The following is a 13901-nucleotide window of genomic DNA, read 5'->3' as shown; positions in this document are numbered from 1 at the left end:
ATTTCCGGTATGGACATTCAAAATAAAACCTGCAGCCGTGCAGGTTAGATTCGTGTCTTCAAAGTGCAGCGCGGTGCGGACCAGGGTTGGTGGCGGATTGTTCATGTGATTTGGCCCCTGCCGGAGGGAGGGAGGCATCTGCTCATCTCGCGGAAACACTTCCTCTTCGAGAGGTCGGGCTGAGTTTTCTGCTTTCAGGATTCCAGACTTCAGACCACCGAGCTGTCCACAACAAACAGAGGAGGAAACCGAGAGAAGGAAGCTGAGGCGGTGAGAGGAGGACGGGCGGGATCGCTACTTGAACAGTAAGGATTAAATAATAATACCGATTGAAGACAACCGACACGACAGGACTGAAACCACTCTGGCGCTGATGTTATTCTAAAAAGGGTCAAAAAGTTAAATGTCGAAGTGGCAGGTGTGCTAACTAAGTTAGCCTTAGCTGTCGTGTTAGCTCACGCTCTTTAAAAAAACCCCCCTCAAACTCAGCCAGTGGCTGTCAGCTGACTCGGCCAGCGTCAACATAATTCATATCTTGTTGTACAACAAGTCGTATCGTTTCTTGATGTTGAGGTGTGACAAGCTACCGCGTGCTAGCCCCGACTAGCTCCCGATATCATATTATTCTTCTGCAGTCAAATGACGTCTACGCTAATTAGCCACGACTGTCGGGCTTTGCTTCGCTTTGCTAATCGCTGAGACGAGTCTGTGATGGGGAGTAGCTGGAACGTTGTCAGGGTGTTATGTATTTTCTTTATTTTATTTTAGTAGCTGTTAGCTCTCTTCACCCCGGACCAGCTTTGACAGGCGAAGCTACTGTCACCAGGGAAACTAAGCTAGGTTCAAAGAACTGATGTGTCACTCTGTCCATTTAGTAAATGTCAAAATGCTCTCTCTCTCTCTCTCTCTCTCTCTCTCTCTCTCTCTCTCTCTGTCTCTCTCTCTCTCTCTCTGTCTCTCTCTCTCTCTCTGTCTCTCTCTCTCTCTCTCTGTCTCTCTCTCTCTCTCTCTGTCTCTCTCTCTCTCTCTCTGTCTCTCTCTCTCTCTCTCTCTCTCTCTCTCTCTGTGTGTGTGTGTGTGAGGCTTACGACAGCTACAGGTCACATGCTACCTTGTAATCCACAGATAAGCCCTGTGTGGTCGTCTTTTTTTTTTTTTTTTTTTTTTTTTTACAGTAGGAGGTTATTATGTTGCTTAGCTGCAAGATATTCTGAGAAAAAAAAATAATTATAATTTTTTTAGCTACATGAAAGATATAAAAGCTACATTGTACCTACGTGGTTAATTAACCAAAGTTAAAGATCCAGTATATTGTAATGTTGAAGATCATAAGCACATTCCGGCAGTAATCATGAGATCAGCATGGCGCAGCTGAAATTCTTTTCCCCCTCTCTCTCCTTGTCACATGCCATCTTCTCACACTGACACAGGACCAGCTCAGGCTTCCTCCCCCCTCATCAGTGATTTTTGACACTAGCTTGTTGAATGTAGAACTGCTAACTGAAGATAAGAGTTTTTTTCACTTTCCACAGGTCGTGCTTGATCTCCAAGGGGGCGCGCTGCGGCTGCTCACGTCGTCCGTCAGCAACATGGGGGAACTCTTCAGGAGCGAAGAGATGACGCTGGCTCAGCTCTTCCTCCAGTCCGAAGCGGCCTACTGTTGTGTCAGTGAGCTGGGGGAGATCGGGATGGTGCAGTTCCGTGATGTGAGTCCACCGCCAGTCCCCTTCCCGCGTTGCTCCTCTGAATCACGACGCCTTCGTTATTTACTTGTAGTAGACCCAGACCCGACGAATCGGCCGGCCGAGTGTTCGGGTCGATGTTGGGCATTGACATCAGCCAATACCTGCTCACAAGGCCAAAAATACCTGCAGACGCATCTTCCAGACATTTTTATACTTATAGTTTTTACTATTATAGAGTTTATATTTTTGATCACCTGCATAACAAATAAAGAGCAGAGTGCAGAACTAGAGACAATGCACATTTTCTTAATTTTTATGTGTTTAAGTAAATAACACATCCGCTAAATGTGCGTCTCATTTATTATTCTTAATATTATTATTAGATTGTTGTATTTTATTAGATGATGAAAATAAAATTGGCATTATATATCGCTGAAAAACACCACGTCAACCTCTGTTATTCGATACAGATTCCGCTCGACATTTTTTTTACCCACTGGAACCTAGAGGTCCATCGTCAGTTGTGGTGCTTTAAAAAAAATAAAAAATGTTCACATCAGTATAACCGTTGAGAGAAAAGTGCTTGCCTTCTGCATGGCGTTCATCATGTGCTCGCACAGCTGACCCCTCATTCCTCGCTTACGAAAGTTCATTCCTGACGAGTCCTGAGGAAAAAGCTTTGTGCTGGAATATTGGTCTGTAACAAGAGTAGGTCCGCGCACCAACAGTGGTATCTTATTCATTCGCTCAGGTTACACTACACTAGTTTTAAAAAAGAAAACATTTTAATAATAAATGATAAGAAGGATTTTGTTTTTATACTTTATTTTAGACTCTGAAAGAATTTCAGCTAATCACTTAAGTTACAGGTATCACAGCAGTTGAGGTTGCTGATGTCAGTGTGTGTACTTTGTTTGGCAGCTGTTTTGATTGTACAAATGTTACTGATGCACTGATTTCTATTCAAATCCTTTCTTTGTAGTCATGTCTCGGCAAACGTGACCGTCCATGTTGTGTTGCTTGACACTAATTCCTTTTTTTTCTATGTCTTCTCGCAGCTAAATCCCGATGTGAACGTGTTCCAGAGAAAGTTTGTCAATGAAGTGAGACGATGTGAGGAGATGGATCGCAAACTGAGTGAGTGAGCGTGGACGTACAGGACTGCCTTTTATAATGGGATTATAAAGTTCCCCGTCTCTTGCTATGATGGAATTCTGTTGGGGGGTTTCCATAGAAGCCATATATGACCAATAGGCCTTTGCTAAAAGCTCACACGATTCAGTTCCAGAAAAAATGACAATAATATTGTTCATCGCAATAATTTTTGGCCTAATCATCGTCCGACATGAAGTAGTTATCGTGACGGGCAACTCGCCGCTTTGAGCGGTTTTGTGTCGCTGACAGAATCTCAAAGGGCGGAGGTGTTGTGGCTTCTTCGAACAGTGAGCAGACGCCGTTCATTCAAATCCAACGAGGACACAAGTAGCGTCTTTGCCTGTGGTAAAAATACAAATAATACGAAAGGTTGTTTTTGAGGAGGCAGAAGGACTATTATAGGACATTATTAAGCTATTGAGTTTGTTATTAATGACTCGTTAAAATTCTCTTTTCCATCAAATCATCATAAACTATATTTGTGGTGGTCTTAAAAACGTCTTAGCCCGACAGCTGTATGAAACTGTGAGATGTAGAATGCACCCCTGAGGTCATGTAGCCACGCGATGTTTGTTTGTTTTTCTCAGCTTTTTACAAGAAAACCCGTGTGAAGTGACTGCACGGTAGAATAAAAGTAGCAACTCAAAAATGGCACAGTGGCACCTGCCTTTTTCTTAAAAGAATGAATATGAATGTACTGGCCATCAGGTATATCGGGACAAATCTCGGTGGGCCGGTGCATGAAGTTTTTACCAGCCCTGTAAGTCAGAAGATTTTGTGCTTTTGCTTTAATCCATGGTTGGACATTAAACTGCTGATACTCGTGTTTCCTACAGAGGCAAGACAATGATCTTAGTTAGCATCCACTGTGCCCATAAAACAACAAGAGGCACACCTGTATCTTTCTGTTGAACTTTTTCCTTCTCGCTTGCAGGATTTGTAGAGAAGGAAATAAGAAAGGCGAACATTGAGGTTGTCGACACTGGAGAAAACCCTGAAGTCCCCTTCCCAAGGGACATGATCGACCTGGAGGTGACTGCTGTCTCTCTCCTCTCTCTCTTTTAAAAGATGAACGGTGGTTTCTACCATCCTCTGCCTCCTGCCGCTCACCTCTCTGTTCGTCTCTCTCCACAGGCCACATTTGAGAAGCTTGAGAATGAGCTGAAGGAAATAAACACCAACCAAGAAGCCCTGAAGAAGAACTTCCTGGAGCTGACGGAGCTCAAGCACATTCTGCGTCGCACGCAGCAGTTCTTTGACGAGGTCGGCTTCAGTGCACACACACACACACACACACACACACACACACACACACACACAAACACAAACACAAACACACACACACACACACCACACACAAAGGGACATTTGTTGCTGCTTGATTTGTGTTTTCACTCATGATTGTTTATTTGCTCACATGACTTAATCCATTCACATTATTTAATAGGCGGTTATCCCACCGCCGTCTACCACTTGGCTCAGGCTTAGTTCTGTGTTTACAGTGTACTGAGTAAAATCCTACCCTTTCCACCTTTGCCCCACTTTCTTTCCACTTCACTGCCCTCCAAGTGATCTTTTACAAGTTGTTATGAGCTTTGATTGAGGTGAATCATTTAGCCAAACTCGTACAGTGGCTGTTCAGCCATTAACCGGGGAAGTTCCCCGGATGGTACAGGAAAAAAACTGTGGCCCCTGGTTCTTTATCTTCTATTGGTCCCCTCTTGTCCCCTTTGTCTCATCCCAGATGGAGGACCCCAGTTTACTGGAGGAATCAGCCGCCCCCCTGGATCACAGTGATGTCAACAGAGTGACTCCTCTCAGACTGGGGTGAGTCTATTGTTTTTAAAAAGGATCTAAAAGGATTAGGGATTTTTTTTTTGGTGGCGATTTCCTTTCCATGTACTTTGGCCATCTGCGTCTGAAACTGTGCGGTTACTTACACGGACAACAAGGCGGAAATCCTTTAAGAACTACTAATATAGACATTTCATCAAATGTTATCACCGTGATCAGAATAAAGTCATTCACATTTTAGCAGACAGACGATACACACTCAAAACTGTCTCATACTGTCGGGAGGACTTACAGAATATAAGTACATGAAAATGGTTTATTTAATTTTATTTAAAAGATGTTCGTTTAGTTTGAGCAAAACCTGACTTTTGCCTAGGCCCATCCCAGTTGTTCAGACAGAAATAATGACCTGGACAAATATTTACCAATATGAAATATTTATAGAGCGTGTGAAACGGATGTCAGAGTGTTATTTGATTCCACAGACTTTTGTGTGTCCAGTGTAAACACTAAGCTACGGAGAGATAGCGAAAAGGAAATTGATTGTTCACAGTTAGCCATGTTCCTGTGAATGTTTGTCACGCCAGCCGTGTCAGAGTTGGAACATGTGAAGCCATGACAACAGCCTGCTCTCAGTTGTCAAGGGCTTCCCATCCCCCACCTTTATCTCCGCCTGCCGATTTGACCAATGAATTGGACAGTGCAGTTTCTCTGTGCAAGCGTTATTGTCGAGTAAGCGTTATTGTTGTGACACCAAATTTGTAAATGCCCCGGAGTGCAGGATGAGTCCTCAAACAGTTTTGACTGTGAAAAAGTCTGCAAATAACAATCGTTAAAATAATGACTAAACAAGGTTAAGAGTGTGAAAATGTAGTTTTCATGTCCTGGGGCCTTTAAAATGAAAGTGCAGAAACCGTGTTGTTGTCACGGCTGTTTTACGAACATGTATGGGTATTTCATAGAAGTAACAGAACATATTTTTGTTTGTAACAGATTTGTAGCTGGAGTCATCGGCAGAGAACGAATCCCCACATTTGAGCGGATGCTGTGGAGAGTGTGCAGAGGAAATGTCTTCCTGAAACAGGCGGACATCGAAGACACGCTTGAGGACCCAACCACGGTCAGTACAGTCGATAAACAAAACGTTTTATAGTCTTTGGTCAGATGGGGCGCCTGCTTCACTCCGTCCTCCTACCAAACTCCCAAACTGCATGACTTTTTCACAGGGCGACCAGGTCCACAAGTCTGTCTTCATCATCTTCTTCCAGGGAGACCAGCTGAAGAACAGAGTCAAGAAGATCTGCGAGGGGTAAGGGAATCGGCAGAACATTTTACAAAAGCGGCCCGGGAAAACCACCTGATGACTTGTTTTTGTACGACAGATCCTTATCTGTGCTTCCTCATCTGCCTCAGGTTCAGAGCCACCTTGTACCCGTGTCCAGAAACGCCCCAGGAGAGGAAAGAGATGCTCGCGGGAGTGAATGCTCGCATCGAGGACCTACAGATGGTAATTGCACTGACAGGGACTGTTGACTCATGAACACCAGCGAGCACAAAATACACTGGAACTTTTAAGTTCTTCTTTTTTTATTTTGCTGCTGCGTGTTCAGCAAGATTTTCTTCATCGTAGTGTGTCGGTAGAGTAAATTTCACAAGACAGGAAGAGATCTTCTCTTTTCAGCTCGGTCTTGGTTGAAAGACACCAGATGTGCTTCTCCCGAGCAGGACATTCATTCGATTTATGTAACACAAACTTCAAATTATTTTTAAGATGTTAGGGGAGATGGTTAACAAGTCTCTCACACATGGCTGCTCTCTGTCAGCCAGTTGTTTGTCCAGGTGACTTATTACTCAAATAATATGAGATCAGCGACTCTTCCAGTCACAGTAGCAGCTTGTATGTATGAGACCGATACTTGACACCGAACATTCCTCCCGTACATACTGCATGCATGCATGCACTGTATGTATCTCTGTGTTTGTGGATGCGAGTGTTATTGCTTGTCGCTACGTGGGCATGAGAGCTGATGATGGAGAATGTCGAGCTAGTTGGCCTGTAGTCAGCATTGTGTGTGGGCGTGAAGCCTCTCGGCAGCAGGCAGAACTGTTCCTGTAGGCAGACGGATTTTAAATTAATTTAGTGAGTCATACAGCAGCATACAGTACATGGGAACATTTATAACGGGAAAACACATAATTGATTAGATACTGTGTGCCTGGCTGTCGGCTCCAACACATACGTTACCGTTTACTAATCATGCCAGTAAATTTAAACCCTCTCTATGAATATCGAGGAATGTGTGATTCATCGCTGCTATTTTTCAGTTTTTCTTGTTACGATAGCCTTTTCTGGTTGTAGTGGACTTTACAATGTGAGTTAAGAAAACTTACAATTTACGTCCACATAACACATGCAACAAAACTTGCCACAAAAGATTTTTGTTCTGACTATGACCACCTCCTCCCGTCTGTCCCCCAACAAGGTGCTGAACCAGACGGAGGACCACCGGCAAAGGGTCCTGCAGGCGGCAGCCAAGACAGTCCGAGTGTGGTTCATCAAGGTGCGTAAGATGAAGGCCATCTACCACACCCTCAACCTCTGCAACATCGACGTCACCCAGAAGTGTCTGATCGCCGAGGTGTGGTGTCCCGTCTCCGACCTGGACTCCATCCAGTTTGCGCTGCGCAGGGGGACGGTGAGCCGCCGACAAAAAAAGACTTGTCGTTCATTTCTGTGAGAGTAAAATTCTGTGTCTCAACATAATGCTCCCTGCTCTTTAGGAGAAGAGCGGCTCCACCGTGTCGTCCATCCTCAACAGGATGCAGTCCAAGCAGACCCCGCCCACCTACAACAAGACAAACAAGTTCACCTCCGGCTTTCAGAACATCGTCGATGCCTATGGGATCGGCAGCTACCGGGAGATTAACCCCGGTGAGCACACGCCACGCACTTCACTCTTCATTCTGTTCACACCTCGGTCCTCTAACTTCAAAGGCAGCCTCACCCATCATCACCTTGTGGTCATGTGTGTGTCTTTTTGTTTTTGTTACACTTGCCGCACCACCTTCCGCTCATGAGATTTCTGCCTCCCCCTCCCCCACCTTTCCTCATCTCCTCCAGCACCATACACCATCATCACCTTCCCTTTCCTATTCGCGGTCATGTTTGGTGATATGGGCCACGGGGTGCTCATGACCTGCGCAGCCCTGTACCTTGTGTTGAGAGAGAGCAGGCTAACGGCCCAAAAGAACGACAACGAGGTATGATATCCCATCATCGCCACCTCGCCAGTCCTTACACAATCCTGATTGGTTTGAAAAAATCTGCCCTGGAGCTGTCGAGGAAGTGGTGCTTCTGTTGATTTATTCATTATTGCAGAGATTTCTGAGAGATGTATGTTTATTTTCCACCGTAAGATTTTTAATTCATTGTTTTGGGGGGCAGATGTTCAACATGGTATTCGCGGGGCGCTACATCATCCTGCTGATGGGCATCTTCTCCGTCTACACGGGCATCATTTACAACGACTGCTTCTCCAAGTCCCTCAACGCGTTCGGCTCGGGCTGGAGCGTCAGGCCCATGTTCGACGCTCGAGTAGGAGGCAACTGGACGTAAGTGTCGTCGCGTGTCATGATGACTGGCTGGAGCTGTAACCCAGCCGCTGTCGTGCAGCCGTGCACAAGTCAGAAAACCGCTTTTTTGTCGTGAATCATCTGTGCAGGTTTGATACACTGGAGGGCAACAAGGTTTTGCAGCTGGACCCAACGATAGACGGCGTGTTTGGAGGGCCGTACCCCATCGGCATCGATCCGGTGAATATTTTTCTCTCTGATCTGTATTCTTAATAAAAAAAATTGCCATGAACGTGTCAAGGTTCGCTCCTCAACTCTGACATAAACGGCATGAACGTGCTATTTCATGTAACTTCACGATGTCGTCTCTCAGATATGGAACATTGCGTCCAACAAGCTGACATTCCTGAACTCCTTCAAGATGAAGATGTCTGTGATCCTGGGAGTCACTCACATGTTGTTTGGAGTCTCGCTCAGTCTCTTCAACCACCTGTGAGATTTTCATTTCCCCATTTACACCGTTGTTGTTGTTTTTTTCCGACTCTGTGCGTAATTGCTGTGACGACAAACCGTCTGTTTGTGCTTCTCTGCAGTTACTTCAAGAAGCCGCTGAACATCTACTTGGGATTCATCCCCGAAATCGTCTTCATGGCCAGTCTGTTTGGCTACCTGGCCATTCTGATCTTCTACAAGTGGGTCGCGTACGACGCCCTCACCTCCAGGGACGCGCCCAGTCTCCTCATCGCCTTCATCAACATGTTCCTCTTCAACTACAACGACCCGAGTAACAAGCCTCTGTACAGAGGACAGGTCAGAAACACGTGTCGGTTACATCCATCGAATCCTTTTGTCCCTCAAATGAACCACAGAAAGATAATTGTCCCTTCTTTTGTGTTTTTTCTTGCGCAGGCGGCCGTACAGTCACTCTTAGTGGTCATCGCCTTGGCGTGTGTTCCCTGCATGTTAATAGTGAAAACTCTGATTCTGCGGCGACAGCACTTGTGGCGGAAAAATTTGGTAAGATGAAACAACCACAAACGCATCGATCCCACAAGTGTTTTTTTAATGCTGTAAAATATTTTTTCTTTTACCCATTTTGTGCGACAGGGTATGCAGAACTTTGGTGGGATCCAGGTGGGCAACGGGCCCACCGAGGACGAGGCCGAGATCATCCAGCACGACCAGCTGTCGCAGCACTCGGAGGAAGAACCCGAGGTAAACACGTCACGTCCTCGTCAGTGACGCGGACGTGTTTTCTCTCCTCTTTTTGTCGCCCACAGAGCTGGAGCGAGGGCAGCCCACTGGTTTTCTAAGGTTATAGGATCTACTCAACGTCTTTTAAATAATTCAAAGTCACTCGGACGCAGTTTGAAACCGAAGCTGATGCCTCGTGTCTCCACTTCCTCTGTGTCAAATCAGTTAAAAAAAACTCCCAATTATAGATTAAAGTCCGGTTTAACAAGCTCCAAGTGTGTGTGACGGTTTTTGACAAGAGATTAAATTGGATGAAATTAAATTTATTTTGTTTGTGTACTTGGTTTTTAAAGTCCTGTATTTTCTTCCATCCATCCACTTTTGGTTGAACTTCACTTCTCGGGGGAAGTGTTGACCAGTCTTCGACACAACTCTTGAAGCAGATGAGTTGTTTCTGTCTGACAGTCTTAAAACCTGAAATGTATAAAAACTGAAACAGTTTCATCATTGGATTCAAAATGAACTGACAGTACGTGTGAGAAGACTTGTCATGTTGGTTTCCTCTTGTTTCCCTTTTTTTTTACGTGAGTAACTGTTTTCTCTCATTACTTTCCCATTTACTTGTGTCTGTTTGTCCATCTGTGTGTGTGTGTCTGTGTGTGTGTGTCTGTGTGTGTTTGTGTGTGTGTGCTGCCAATAACCAAGCGTTGCCTTTTGTCACCTGCTTTCAAGGCCCGGGAGGAGGAAGAGGTAGGACAGGTTCTCATGCTGCACCTCCACCCTGTAAACCTATCCCCCCTCTTGTCAAAGTGCATGTTCAAGCGATTCCCTTTCTCTCTCTCTCTCTCTCTCTCTCTCTCTCTCTCTCTCTCTCTGTGTCCCTCGCCTGGTCGTCTACGTAGGCTGTCAACCTGCTCTTAGCTGTGTCTGCTTGTCGGTGCTAGTCTGGTGTATTGCAGGAGTCTCCTGTTGTAACAAGGGTTGCAGGGTTTTCCTAAAGCAGTGGGTGCCAGTTGACTCGGTGGTGTTCTCTGGGTTCACAGGGTCGACGGTGCCTCTTCTAATTTGGGGGTGGGCGGGGCGTGGCAAATGGCTTTTTCCTGTAAATAATGATCATGCACACACAATTAACCAGACTCCTTCTACATGGGCCTCAGGATCTGTTGTAGAGATGTTTTTTTTCCTGTTTCATGCTGACCTGAATATTTGTCCCGCAGTTTAACTTCACGGACGTGGCGGTACACCAGGCGATCCACACCATAGAGTACTGCCTGGGTTGCATCTCTAACACTGCCTCCTATCTGAGGCTCTGGGCCCTCAGTCTGGCCCATGCACGTAAGCATCAGAAGCGGGGACACACAAACATTTCTCAAGAGGATATTAAAGTCTGAAATGAAATGCCCGAAACCCTCGAAGTTTGTCCGAGCGCTGACATCTGTGTGCGCTTCCTCCGTCCTGTGTACGCAGAGTTGTCGGAGGTGCTGTGGTCCATGGTGATGCACATCGGCCTCTCCAGCAGCAGCATCGCGGGCTTCCTCCTTCTGGCCATCGTCTTTTACTTCTTCGCTGTTCTCACAGTGGCCATTCTGCTCATAATGGAGGGTCTATCAGCCTTCCTGCACGCACTGAGACTGCACTGGTAAGCTGACTATTGCATTTATCCCCCCCCAAAAAAAAGTTTTTATGTGCTACATCAGTGGAGTTGTTTTGTCATGAATTGCAGTTGTTGGAGATGAGGAATCTGCACTGCGAACCTCAGAGCTGTGGCTCCATCTGCAGGCAAGAGCTGTTTAAACAGTACTGGTTCTCAGTTGATTTTCAGGTTGCACAGAAAAAGATGAGCAGATGAGTTTTGAGTGATTTGATTATAACAAGTCACCTTTTCAGTCTTTTAAATCAAGTAACTGTGACCAGTCAACTAGGATATGTCCTAATTAGAAATATAAAAAGCTCTCACTCTTTCCTGGGACCTGGAACAGTTTCTCGCCCCTTGTCAGTGTTGCGTTTTCCATTCATGCTGCGTGTGTTGCGGTGGTGCTGATCAGCACCTGACTCCTTCCTGTAGCACAGACGAGCCTTTGTTGTCCTTCTCATCATTGTCCTCGTCTGGCTTTGCTGACTGTCATCCTGGGTCCGTAATCCACTGGCACACTTACAGCACATGCCTGTGCTGCAGCCACTCCTCTCTGTAATTGTCCTTTCATACAGGAATGCTGTACGGCCTCATGTTTACGGTTCCAAACATTTTTCTGGTGTTTTCTCATATGAAGAACACAGCAGGGGTTTTCCGGAGATTTTCCAGCCGTATTCTCTCGTGTGCTCACTCGAACATTTTCTGGAAATTTGACTAGGTGGTGGGGCAGTAAATTTCCGGAAAATGTCCAGAGTAACATTTGCCTTCTCACATACAGCGTCTCCAGAGAAGTCCAGGAAAATGTCTGTACTTCGGTGCACGTCTGAAAGCAGCTCTAGAGATTCTTGCACTTGTTGAGGAATCACGTTGACCTTTGCCACCAAATGTACTATTTTTATACTGTATGCACCATTTGGCTAAAACGGTAAGATAGTGATTATAATGTTATATTTATGGGATTAAAAACTAATTTTGGGGATAACTTGGCACAGATAAGATTTGTCTTTCAAGTCTTCAATATCTTGGCAATCCAAGAAAAATATGTACAGTGTGTAACGTACAGACAGACGGTGGAATGGCAGGTGTTTGTGTCCCCCTCTGTTTAAAGGTCACCCAGCCATCACTCAGCATATGCCTTTTTAAAAATAGAGCCTGATCATTTTCCAGAGGGGGGGAGAGGCTTGGATATCTGCGCAGACTGTGGAATGAAGAGCAGGGGTCAGCAGCAGCCGTTATCCCTACTCAGCACTACCCAACCTGAGAGTCGTCATTACGGAGTGTTTTACTGTGCGACGGGCTTCCTTTTTGATTACCTCTTTATTGTCTTCGCAGGGTGGAGTTCCAAAACAAGTTTTACTCGGGCCAGGGCTTCATGTTCCTCCCCTTCACCTTCGAAAGCATCTTGGACGGGAGGTTTGAAGACTGAGATCTGACAACTCCTTCTCGTCTTCAGTTGTCGTCTCTGTGTGGTGTTGAACAGTGATTGTTTTTTTTGTTGTTGTTTTGAGTGTTGCAGTTTCCAATATCACCTCTGTGAGTGAGCCGAGATAACCCGTCTGTTTTTGAACTCATCATTTTCAAATTCGGTAGCTACATCTGCAACAAAGCAAATCTGCGAGTTTTCGTTCCAGAGGATTAATAGCATTAGCTTGTTTCTTGTCTCAGTCAAAGTCGTTTTGTTTTACCCGTGTTTTATGTAGTTTAATATTATTTATGCAAAATTCTTTATTAAAAAAACCCGCATTTTTCTCATGCGGGGGAAAGTGTTGCAATACCGATCATCATAAACGATGCTGCGTTGCAAACGTCTTGACTGATGATGTTGACAAATGCTTATTCAGAAGTGACCGGCGTCTTTTCCACGTTGTCGTGTCTCTTTCTCTTTGGCATTATTCTTCAGTAACAATCGACTCATCTGTTTTATTTCAAAAAGCTTTGCATACACACTGACACGTCTATCAAATTGCATACTGACCTCACACAGAGAGCTATAAAGGGAATACAAGTTAAAATACATCAGGACGTCAGTCAGTTCTTTTGACAGAGAATATTCAAAACTCTTGCGTTGTGCCCCAACACTGCCTCACATGCTCTTCAACAGCCGAATAAAATCACTCGACATTTGTCGGTGTTGCTGATTTTTTTTTTTTCCCTTGCTCTGTTTTCACTCGTATGTCAACGTGTACAATGTTTTCCTCACTGAGAAAGGGAGTAAGAGCGGCATACTCACATGGAATTCGTTCCACCCAGAAATGGTTGAGCACCCGCATTAACTGTGCATCTCTTTGTCAATAAAGTAGAAAGCGCTGGTTTAAGTTGTGGTGTTGGTTTATTTATTTCCCCCCCGTCCTATCGGGTTTGTGCAGCAGTGGTGGTTGAATTCAGTAATAGTACAAAAAAACCCACTTGTGTTTTCTCATGTTAAAGTACAGTTTAACATGAGAAAACAAATGAGTACAAGTTCAGCAAAATGTCCTTACACTATCAAAAGGACTCAAATGGCTCATTTAATGTTGTTAATATATATTTTTTTATATATATATACAATTGAGTTCTGAAAATATTTTCTTATAGCAAGTGAAAAACAGCACCAAGGATTGTTTTTTCTTTCTTATTTAAATCACTTCTGGTTAGATGACTAAATACTGCAGGTGACAATGACAGTAAATGTGCTGCTGTGTGATGTGTTCACGATCAGGTGCTTCACTGTGTGATCCCTCCTCTTGGTGGTGCTGTTGAATTAGCTGTGTGTGGCCATGGCCCCCAAGAAATGAGAGTTTGTTACAAACTGTAACAAAAGCACTTACAGTTTTCCAGTCGTCGACAGATGAATTATTTTGATTAGCTGCTCCGCTGCTGAAATTTGT

The 13901-nt window shown here is 44.8% G+C and overlaps 1 protein-coding gene across 3 annotated transcripts; it reads left to right on the top strand.

Moving 5' to 3' along the window:
- The first annotated feature begins 24 nt into the window (after positions 1-24).
- atp6v0a1a (ATPase H+ transporting V0 subunit a1a) lies at positions 25-13349 on the top strand. 3 transcript variants are annotated; one of them, XM_035614975.2, is made up of 22 exons: positions 25-305; positions 1533-1706; positions 2744-2822; positions 3775-3872; positions 3975-4103; positions 4585-4667; positions 5628-5754; positions 5861-5943; positions 6048-6141; positions 7118-7330; positions 7416-7566; positions 7756-7895; positions 8080-8246; positions 8357-8447; positions 8581-8699; positions 8801-9017; positions 9117-9224; positions 9315-9422; positions 10134-10151; positions 10619-10736; positions 10869-11040; positions 12367-13349. In XM_035614975.2, exons 2-22 carry the CDS (start codon positions 1590-1592, stop codon positions 12458-12460), a joined length of 2526 nt encoding a protein of 841 aa, XP_035470868.1. In that variant the 5' UTR covers positions 25-305; positions 1533-1589; the 3' UTR covers positions 12461-13349. The 3 variants fall into 3 exon arrangements, with proteins under 3 accessions (XP_035470868.1, XP_035470867.1, XP_035470869.1); XM_035614974.2 differs by having other exon boundaries at positions 10107-10151; XM_035614976.2 differs by lacking the exon at positions 10134-10151 and having other exon boundaries at positions 26-305.
- Positions 13350-13901: the final 552 nt, after the last annotated feature.

Source organism: Scophthalmus maximus, chromosome 17 (assembly GCF_022379125.1).
Source record: "Scophthalmus maximus strain ysfricsl-2021 chromosome 17, ASM2237912v1, whole genome shotgun sequence".
NCBI lineage: Eukaryota > Metazoa > Chordata > Actinopteri > Pleuronectiformes > Scophthalmidae > Scophthalmus > Scophthalmus maximus.
Note: the sequence above shows the minus strand (reverse complement) of the source record. Positions and strands in the feature narration are given on the sequence as shown.